Here is a 10447-nt window from a genome sequence, read left to right as displayed (position 1 = left end):
CTTGACAGCTCTTTTTATTTGAGGGCTGGGTAGTACCGCACAGTCTGACGTATCACTGCTTACTTCCCATGCACCTGCTGGAGGACATCTTGGTGCTTCCTAGTCTGAGCACTTATGAATAAAGCTGCTATAAACACCCTTGTGCAGCAGCCTGCCTGTGACGAGTGAGCCCAGGAGCGCCGGCCTGGGGGTGCAATGACCATGCAGGACAACCTCAAAGTCCTCTCTGCACGTTCATTGCACCTTCATAGCCGCCCAGGCCCACAGGGACCCTTTGGCCAGAGGCGGTGGGCTCGAGCACCCACCCTGACTCAAACTGCAGCCCCCTGGGCGCCTGTCCCCACTTTAGGCCTCGGTTTACCCTCCGTTGAATGGAGATGCAAGATCACGCATTGTGGCTGGTGGGGTTGAAGAAGGCGCAGGTGTGGAGGTGCTCTGCGTGCAGGTGGCTGGATGCTTTCTAATGCCACTCAGCCACCTGAGCTCCCTAGGAGACCTTGACTTTTCTCACCCCCGGAACCGAGAAGGCAGCTCTTTCTTCCCTTCTGCAGAAAAGAGGGCTGTCCTGGGGGGTCGTTTGGCCGGGGTGAGCTCTTGGCAGTAGGCCTGACTTGTGAGCTAGAGGAGCCGCATCAGCCTCTGATTTGCCTGTTCTAGACATTCCACACACACGGCCGCACACACCACGTGGCCTTTGCATCGAACCTGTTTCTCTGAGCATCACGTTTTCAAGTTGCCTACGTTGCCGGGGGCGTCAGCGCTCCGGTTCGCCTTTCACATGGCATTTGTTACTTTCTAACGCAATATTATGTGACTGATCTTAGCTATCATTACCCGCCTCCCTAGCGATGCACGGGTTAACACTTGCAACCCGGGCAGAGCCCTGTACTTGCTACCGTGTTAGAACGATGTGTTCCGCCTCCGGAGTCGTGCGCAGCGGCATTCACCGCAGCATCAATCAGCCCGGAGTCGGCCGCGGGGAAGCCCCGCCCCAACCAAGCTTAAGCCACGCCCAGTTCGCGGCTGCTGCCAAACCCCGCCCCGCCCCGCCCCGCCCCTACCCCAAGTCCCGCCCCGGCGGGCTTTGGTCCCTGCCGGCCGCCGTCCAGCCTCGCGCTGCAGTTCCGCCTTCGCTCACGTGGTCCGCCTAGGGTTCAGTCTGCGGCGCCGTGAGTGGGGTCGGGTGGGGACGCGTCTCTCTGGTCCCCGCGAGGGGGTGGCCGGGTCTCCCCGACTTCCGAGGGGAAGCCGGCGGGCGGGGCTGGAGGACGAGGGGCGGACAGGGGAGGTCACAGGTCCGCCTGGGGTCAGGGGACGTCGGAGGATCGCCGCGGGCGGGGCTGGGCCTCGGGGGGCCCCCGGGGAGGTCAGGAGTCGCGCGTGTCCCCAAGCCGGGCCGCGCATGGGGCTCGCCAGCCTGCGGGCGGCGGCCGGGACCCTGCGGAGAGCCTGCGGACCGTGGACGCCGCGCCCGGGACGGCACCTCCTCGGGTAATGTCCGCGCCTGTGCCGCCCGGTGTCCGGGACGCCGGGGCCAGCCGCTGCACGCCGCGCGGCGTCCGTGCGTCCTGATGACCGCGCCTCTCTCTCCAGCTGGCCCCCCATGGCCGGGAAGGCGGAGGCCTCGGCGCCCGTGGGGACCGCGCCGGAGCAGGACCGGGAGGCCCGGGGAGGCCGGCAGGGCGGGGGCAGAGCCTGGGAGGACGCCGCGCAGCCGGCGAAGAAGCTCAAGAGCGGCGCGGACGGGGAGGCGCCCAGGAAGCTGCCCAAGCGCAAGATCGTGATGCTCGTGGCCTATTCGGGGAAGGGCTACCACGGCATGCAGGTGAGCGGCCCGGGCCGCCCCGACTCACCTGTGCGGGCGCCGTGGTTCCGGGGAGGGGCCTCGCAGCGAGGCCGCCTCGGGACAGCGCGGGGCGGGTCCCAACGAGCAAGGCGGAGGTCCCAGTGGGAGCGCTGTGACCTTGCTGCGTCCGCGGGGGCGCTGCGCCGGGGCTCCCACCCGCCTCCCACGGGGGCCGAAGGCCCTGCCGCCGACCAGCGTCGTGCTTTGGGACTGTGATCGGAGCTCTTCGGTGGCCTCGTCTTTGAACTGGGCGATCACGGTACCGGCCTTGTGGAGCCCGAGGTGCTCGGCCGCCTGGTGCTGTGTGCCAAGGCCCGAGCGCAGCGGGAAGATCGGGAAGATCGGGGAGTCAGCGGCCAGTGTCCTTGAGATCCGCGAGGTGACAGGCTGTGGGCAAGCGGGCGCCTTCGAGAGTTTCCTCCCCGGCCCGCCAGCTTGGTCCTTTTCTGAGAGGCAGAAGGTGCCTCCCACGTAAAAGGACGCGACTTTCTTGTTCCTTCAGGTACTTGCCTCTGTTGGGGTCAAGTCTCTAAGCCTGACTCTCAGTGGGAAATTCAGGGCCGGGGCAGAGTATCTAAGTGAAGGGAAGCTTAGAAAAAGGTGTTATGACTTTTACTACGAACGGTGGTAATAGTAAGTTACTTTGTATCCTAGTTTATTTTTTTAAAAGCATCGGTTGCACTCATGAAACCAAGTTCAGGACCAGGGGTAGACGTTCCTTTTGTTTGCAAAAGGCTGCTTCAGTCAAACAGCCCCAGGGGTGGGTAGGAAGGACCCACCGCTTCTGCTGCTCTTTGTGGGTGACGGGAATGCCTTTTCCAGGGTGATTTTCATTCCCTGAATTTTTGCTTAGGTGTTGTCTTGAGCACCTTAAGAGAAGGTCCGTCAGCTTCCGGTTTCCCCAGTAGGAAAGCTGGTGGAGAGTGACAGTAGCTCACAGGGACGATGGAAGGACGGATTGAGAGAGTGGGCGGGGGGGGCGGGTTGTTATCCCTGTTTGTTAATATCTGTTCCTGTCATCTGAGCATTTATGACATCGTGCTGAGTAGGGGATTGGACTTAAACTGTGAGGTAGACTTTGGGAAGGACTTCCCCACTGGGCTGAGTCTCGGTGAACTGTCTGCAGGCCCTGTGTCCCCTGTGCCGGGAAGACTTTCTTGGGGAGCGGCGAAGGTGGTGGTCTGGTTGATTTATGTCGTGGCTCCTGCGGCCCGGGGTCCAGGTTGGGGCCAGCCGATGGGTAGTGCCAGAGAAGGCTCTAGAAGCAGGGGCTCTTTCCCTGCTGTGTTAGTCCCAGGAGGGTGTACAGGCTGTACGTGAGCTGAAGGGTTAATGAGAGCCAGGGATGCCAAACTTGCCCCTGCTGGCAATACCCTTGGTAGGTTCCTTTGAGCGAGGGGCCTGCCTCCCCACAGTCATGGGGGTCCCTCATGGCAGGTGCTGTCGACAGATGCGTCCAGCAGCAGGGCGGTGCAGGTTTCAGAGCTGACGGGTGGAGGAAGGATGACCTGCTATTGCCTGGTTCACTTGCTGCGTGGGGCAGCAATCTGAGAGGCTGTGGGTACCCTCGGGGCTTCCCTCCTTCCCCTGGGAGGGGAAAGAGCGGCAGGGTCTCCCGTGGCCAAAGGTGTGGTCCCCATGCTGGGGCTGTGGGCACAAGGCCCCTGCCACTGCCAGGAGCAGCCCCGCTCCTGTGGATGGTGACCAAGTGGAAACCATGTGTTCTTCTCTTTTCCTTAGAGGAATGTTGGGTCCTCGCAATTCAAGACCATCGAGGATGACCTGGTGTCTGCCCTGGTCCGGTCGGGCTGCATCCCCGAGAACCACGGTGAGGACATGAGGAAGATGTCATTCCAGCGGTGTGCCCGCACGGACAAGGTAGGTGAGCTGTGGCCCTCGTCCCCAGTCCACCTCAGCGTCTGCATTGGTCAAGACTCCAGGTTACAAATGACAGATGCCCAAGTGAAACTAGTCTGAAGGGAAAGAAGTTGTTGTTTCTGTGACTGAAACAGGCAGGAGCAGGTCCACACAGCGACAGCTGGGCTGCGTCCTCTCTGTCCTCTGTCACCGCTGCAGGCAGCGTGGTGGCCATGACATCTCCTGCCACAGATCCTCCATCTCAGGCTCAGTGACACACAGGATTATGTGGCCGCAAAGGCAAGCCACACTGTGCTATAAGGTTTCTGCTGGCCACAGTCGAAAGGGAAAGGCAACGGGTGGGGTTGGATTTAATAATAGTTTTACTTAAAAGATCACTGGGGTATGTTTTCCATCCTTTGGGTGTGAGTGCTACCTCTAGTGCAGTGTGTACCCCACAGTCACCCAACATCATGCTAGCTGCGTCACGTGAACTCAGGAGCCACAGTGGCTGGGGCCCAGCATATTCTCCCAGAGTCACAGCTGTCTGGTTGGCTCACATATCCGTCCTGGGCTCAGTCACTGTCTGGTGTGGCAGCCATGCTGGGTGGCCCTGCCCTGTCATGTTCCCAGGCATGGGCCTGGCTTAGGCAGGGGCCCCGCACGGGGGAGTGGAGGATGTCGCCAAGGCTGGCCCAGGGTGTGGGTCAGTTGGATGACAGGGCTGGAGCACATAGGGTCTCCTAGTAAAAAAGACACAACACGCCATCGCCCTGGTCTTCTGGATGCTGGCTGATATGTACCTCCAGCCTCATGGACGGAGCTCTTCGCGGGTCGGGTCCTGGGACCTGTCTATCACCTGGTTTCAAAGGTCTGCAGAGCCCCTGCTCTGCCTCGCGGTGCTGTCATTGAGCTACATTTCTGTTTTCCCAGGTTGCTGAAGGTCCCATCTGGGATGGGGCTTCACTTCTCATCTGCCGATCACGTTTGTTCCCTAGTGTGTGTTTTGCTGGGCTTGGAAGTCATAATGTTTTCTGTTGCACTGCACTCTCCCCGCGGCGTGCAGAGCGCTGCTCCCGTACCTGATCGCTCCCTTCAGACGCACTTCTAAAAGCAGGATTCCTCTGGGGAGAGGATGTAACCTTCGTGAGGCCTCCTGTGCTTGGGAGGAGCAGGCCTCAGTGGGCCCCTCCCACCCTGTGCTTCCCTTGCAGGGTGTTTCTGCAGCGGGACAGGTCGTGTCCCTGAAGGTGTGGCTGATCGACGACATTTTAGACAAGGTCAACAGCCACCTCCCGTCTCACATTCGGATACTGGGTAAGACTTCCAGAGCCCGGGCTGCAGCAGGACTCGGAGTTCCTTCTCTCCCCAAGCTTCTCCGGTGTGGAGCTCAGACAGCAGACTGGTTGCTTAGCACCCGGGGGGTGGGCCGTGAGTGAGTTTTCCACCCCCCTCAGAAAGGGCGGAGTGAACATCTCTGGATTGCAGCCCCCCGATGCTATACCTGCCTTGTTTTAACCAAACACAAGATGTGAAAGTCTGGATTTGGTAAAGTTAAAACATGGGCAATTATTCCCTCTTCCAACAGGACTGATAAATAGGATTTTTTTCATCTTATTTAAAAAAAAAAAAAATCCAAGCTGACTCTCTGCCTTTTACATGGCATGTATATGACATTTCCGTTGAGTGTGGCATTGGTGTGGCTGCTGCAGACCTTGCCATCTGTTTCTCTGTCCCAGCAGTTCTTTGACCCCTTTTCATGCTTTCTTTTGATACTGATTAATTCATACTTTTCATAGTTCCATTCTTAGCAACTTGGTTGCCTTGTTAGCTATAACTTGCTGCAGGTTTTCAGTGATTACTTTGGGATTTAAAGCAAAGGCTAGCAAACTTTGTAGAGGGCCGGCTAGTAAAATATTTTGGGCTTTGTGGCCACAAAGGTGATGGTGTTTATTGTATATTATTATTTTTGATTTTTTTTAACCCACCGCTTCAGTCTCAGCTCACGGGCTAGACAGAAGTGGCCATGCTGTGGTCGTTGTTTGCCAGGCCCTGGTTCAAGCGCCCGTCTCTAGCTCACTGCCGTCTTCACGTGAAGCCACATCTCTCTGTGTAGAGTCTGAAAACTACAACAGTATAGTTTACCTCTGCCCTCCGCTTTGTGCTGTTGTGGACATGTATTTTGTATTTACGTATCTTAAAAACTTCATGCTACATTGTTACTGTTTTTCCTTTAAGCAGTCACTTAAAACTTTTAAAAATACTTAAAACAATTTTTTTAAAAATTTTGTTTATTTTTAGAGAGAGGGGAAGGGAGGGAGAGAGGGAGAGAAACACCAATGTGTGGCTGTCTCTCATACGCCCCCAACTGGGGACCTGGGCTGCAACCCAGGCCTGTGCCCTGATTGGGAATTGAACAGGCGACCCTTTGGTTCACAGGCCGGCGCTCAATCCACAGAGCCACACCAGCCAGGGATTAAAAGTACTTTTAAAAATTGAAGTAGACTTTGTGTGTAATAAATTTCATATTAAGTATACAGTTAAGCTCTGATACATGTGTACACCTGTGGAAACCATCGCCATTGGGAGAGCAAACCTCTCTGTTCCCCCTTTTCTCACCAGCAGCCACTGATCTGCCTTCTACCACGAGATCACTGTGTATTTTTTGGGGTTTATGTAAATGGAATCATATGGCATGCACTTCTTTTTGTCTGGCTTCTTCCACTGAGCCTAGATTAAGACCCCTCTAGCTGCTCTGTAGCCAGTCTGTTACTTTTTATCGCTGTGGGGCATCCCATGGCATGGGTGTCCACAAACTGTGTATCCATTTACCTGCTGGGGGACCCTTGGGGGTTTTCCACTTCAGGACTCTTCCAGAGAAAGCTGCTGTGAACGTTTGGGTGCAGGTTATAAGCAGGATGCTTGATGCAAAGTTGGTAAGCCTAGTTCTTGGTTACTTTGCTCTGTTTGTTTCTAGTGTGACATGGTGTTCTTATCCTGCGGTCTTTCTCTGCCTCTTGGGGGTAGTCTTCTCCAAGAGTCAGTCCTGTTCGGTCCCATGGGGTGCCTCTTACCGCTCATTCCCATGGCAGATACCTGGTGTCTTCCCTAGATTACTCCCCAGTTTGGCTAAAGCCATGCTCCTCGGCCCACACAAGTGTTTCAGGGTTAGCACCACTTCTGTGACGGCACGGCCAGCTGTCCCCTCGTGAGCATCCAGCCTTGGCAGAGCGGCGGGGTCGTGCACAGCGAAGGTTACCTGCACACAGCACACTGGCGTTGCCCCCAGATCAAACATGACACTAGAGGCACTAGAGCAAGGAGCACAGTGCAGCCACTGCCAAGGTCGCGCTGCCTTGAGGGTGGGGTGGGGCGCATCCCAGGCAGGTGGGCCGCTTCAGGAGGGCACGGCACCCCCCCGCCCCCCACGCACGTGGAACCATGTCGGGTCTAAGTCCCACTCCTGTGAGGCTGAACCCTCGTAACTCAGGGGACTCCTGCCTGGGGTCCTGACTGCAGGTCCCTTTGTGGGAAACCCACGTGACAAACTGTCCAGGGACAGGGATAGGGCTTCCTCCTGGTCCCCAGCTCCTGGAAACGGTCCCCGCCACCCGTTCTGGCTGTTCTCCCAGAGAGTTTCTGCACAGTCCCAGAGTCATGTACACACGTTTCTGTATTTCTCAGATGGGATCCCCACCCTGCATAGACGTCTTTATTTTCCTTTTTATTTTTCGCTTAATAGTCAAACATGTATTGAGCACCTGCTGGGTCCTGCGCTGAAGGTACTGGGTGTCTCCCAGGGACCGTACCTCAGACCTGTGCGCTGGCCCTCAAGGGCTGCCTCTCGTGTCGTCCTGTGGATGTTCCCCGAGGTGTTAGACCCTTTTCCTATCACTGGGCTTTCCTTAAGTTGTTTCCCCTTTTTTTTGTTCGGCTGTTACACATGGTGCTGCCTCTGTGGCCCCCTCTGCAGAGGACCTTCTGATGACGCGCTCAGGCTAGGGTCCCAGTGCTGCCCCCGCTGTGGCCCGGTCCCTGCACAGAGCTCGGGCCTCACGTGGCGTCTGTGCAGGGTGAGCCCAGCGTCCGGGCCCCTCGCCAGCCTCGGCTCTGACAGGCCTTGGGTGGCTTTCCCGTGGGTCGGGGGTGGGGGTGCATCGTCAGGACTTGCCCCTACGTGGGCTGAGGTGCCAGGGCGCTGCCGTGTCTGAAGCCTCTGTCCTCGTGCCCCCAGGACTGAAGCGCGTTACCGGCGGCTTTAACTCCAAGAACAGGTGCGACGCCAGGACCTACGTCTACATGCTGCCCACGTTTGCCTTTGCGCACAAGGACCTCGACGTGCAGGACGAGACGTACCGGCTGAGCGCCGAGACGCTGCGGCGGGTGAACCGGCTGCTGGCCTGCTACAAGGGCACCCACAACTTCCACAACTTCACCTCCCAGAAGGGGCCCCGGGAGCCCAGTGCGCAGCGCTACATCCTGGACATGTTCTGTGAGGAGCCCTTCGAGCGGGATGGCATGGAGTTTGCGGTCATCAAGGTGAAGGGGCAGAGCTTCATGACGCACCAGATCCGGAAGATGGTGGGCCTAGTGGTGGCCATCGTCAAGGGCTACGCGCCCGAGGACGTGCTGGAGCGCAGCTGGGGCGAGGCCAAGGTGGACGTGCCCAAGGCTCCGGGGCTCGGCCTCGTCCTGGAGCGCGTGCACTTCGAGACGTACAATCGGCGCTTCGGCTGCGATGGGCTGCACGAGCCGCTGGACTGGGTGCGGGAGGAGGCAGAGGCCGCGGCCTTCAAGGAGCAGCATATCTACCCCACCATCATCAGCACCGAGCGCCACGAGAGGTCCATGGCCCAGTGGCTGAGCACCCTGCCTGCGCATGACTTCAGCGCCACTGCCCACGCGGCAGCCAGCCCCGGTGCCAAGGTGGGGCTGGGGCTGCAGCCGTGGGGGCCTGAGGAGCTTAGCTAATTCTCACCCACATCTGTCGTCTGTAGCTAAGCTTCTAACCTACTATGTGCTAGTGTCATCGTGCCCCTTGTATACATGAGCAAGCTGAGGCACAGAGAGGTACATCAATTCCCCAAGGTCACACAGCAGCAAGAGGAACAGGGCTGGGGTGTTAGACCTGGTGACCCTGAAGCACTGCCTAGTGCTCACTCCACACTTAGTGACCTGGGGTGAGGGACATGCTTGGCAGCATTTCCATTTGTGACACGGAGGTGACTGTAGGATGGCCTTGCTGGGCTGACAGTGCCGCTCTGTTAGCATGCACTCTTGCTGGTGCAGTGGGTGCTCAGGGTGACATCCCCACCGGGCACTCTGGAGATATCTCCCCATGATCTGGGTGCCTGGAGAGACATTGTCCTCCACACCTGGAGTTGTAAACTCGAGTCCATGCAGGTGGAGCAGGCAGGTGTCAGAACAGCAGGCGGGCAGGTCAGGAAATTAATGTCAGCCAAGGCCAGGGAGGCGACAGGGATCAGTGGAGACTGTGGCAAACAGGAGCTCTTGTTCATCTGCAGGAGCGACTGCCAGTGGTGGCCATGCTGGAGGTGGCCCAGTGTTAGAGCTTATGTTTTTCCAGGAGAAACGGGTATCCTAGAATTTTAGGTGAACTCCCCTACCCTAAGTGTTGATGGTTGTTCATTTCCCCAAGAAGCACTGTGAGCCCGGATGGAGCCCATGCACAGCTTTGACCTGGGGGAAGCCCGCACTCTCTGCCTGAGTCCCTCTAACAGGCTGCTGGCCACTTGCTGTCTTCACACTGCCGAGGGGTCTGCACTGTCCACTTTGCGAGAGCCCAGGTGTTATGTCCCCTGAGGGTGCTGCATCCTCTGGGGATTTGGAGGAGCCCTGTAAAGAGCCCCCTGCCTTTGTGCCCAGCTCCTGGCTTTTAGGTTCTGGAGTCAGTTAAGAGAAAGACAAGGAGGCAGACTGAGAACAGATGCTGGCGTCACCCCCAAAGGGGCTGGCTGCAGGGCTGCTCAGGGCATGCCATGGACAGTCCCCTTCACAGGGAGGGGCTCCCATGCCAGGGCGGCATGCTCCCCCACAGCTGTGTCTCTGCTCTGGCTCTGCAGGTCCCCAGCCCACAGGAAGGCAGTGAAGGGGATGGAGACAGCGACTGAGCTGGGGGCCGCCCGTGAAGACGTGTGCGCCAGGAGCTGCCGCTGCTGCCGTTGGCTGCATCCCTCCCCGAGACGTGGCCTCGCAACCTCAGGCCCTTGAGACCAAGTCGTGCCGCCAGTGTTCCAGCTCGGCGTGAACTCTGGGCTCTCAGTGTGTAAAGACACTTATTTTTTTAAAAGAATGATTTTCTTATTAAATGAATACAAACTTTTACCTTTTCTTGGTCTTTGTTTCTTTCACTGAGGGCAGAAAGGAACAGTTGTGCGATGTTGGGACAGGTAACCCAGTGAGTGTGGGGGTGGGATGCACTCCTTGTGGCTCCGGGGTCTGAGGCCAAGCAGGCGGTGCAGCCAGGGGCTCTTTCCAGGACTTCCCCTTAAGCCGTGAGGAAGGGGCGTGGCTTCATGTAGTGGAAGCCTGACAGGTGGCACCGACAAGAACAGGTGGCAGTTGGGCCCAGCACAGCAGTTCCCTAGGCTGGAGGAGGGCTTTTTCTGTCCAGCTGGCTCTTCAGCACCTGGCCTTCATCCTGGTCACATCCGCCCAGCACTGTCCATGGTCCAAACAGGAGGAGTGAGGCAGGAGGGGGCATATTGTTGAATATGTCCCTTA

At 57.9% G+C, this 10447-nt stretch overlaps 1 protein-coding gene across 2 annotated transcripts; it reads left to right on the top strand.

Annotated features, from left to right (window-relative positions):
- The first annotated feature begins 1101 nt into the window (after positions 1-1101).
- On the top strand, positions 1102-10053 carry PUS1 (pseudouridine synthase 1). 2 transcript variants are annotated; one of them, XM_090291594.1, is made up of 6 exons: positions 1102-1169; positions 1594-1825; positions 3587-3724; positions 4918-5020; positions 7938-8629; positions 9787-10053. In XM_090291594.1, exons 2-6 carry the CDS (start codon positions 1604-1606, stop codon positions 9832-9834), a joined length of 1203 nt encoding a protein of 400 aa, XP_090147720.1. In that variant the 5' UTR covers positions 1102-1169; positions 1594-1603; the 3' UTR covers positions 9835-10053. The 2 variants fall into 2 exon arrangements, with proteins under 2 accessions (XP_090147720.1, XP_090147718.1); XM_090291592.1 differs by lacking the exon at positions 1102-1169 and adding an exon at positions 1187-1491.
- The last annotated feature ends 394 nt before the right edge of the window (positions 10054-10447 follow it).

This window comes from Furipterus horrens, unplaced genomic scaffold (assembly GCF_987537825.1).
Source record: "Furipterus horrens unplaced genomic scaffold, mFurHor1.1.pri manual_scaffold_11, whole genome shotgun sequence".
NCBI classification, from domain to species: domain Eukaryota; kingdom Metazoa; phylum Chordata; class Mammalia; order Chiroptera; family Furipteridae; genus Furipterus; species Furipterus horrens.
The sequence above is the reverse complement of the archived record's forward strand: the minus strand, read 5'-3'. Positions and strand labels throughout refer to the sequence as shown.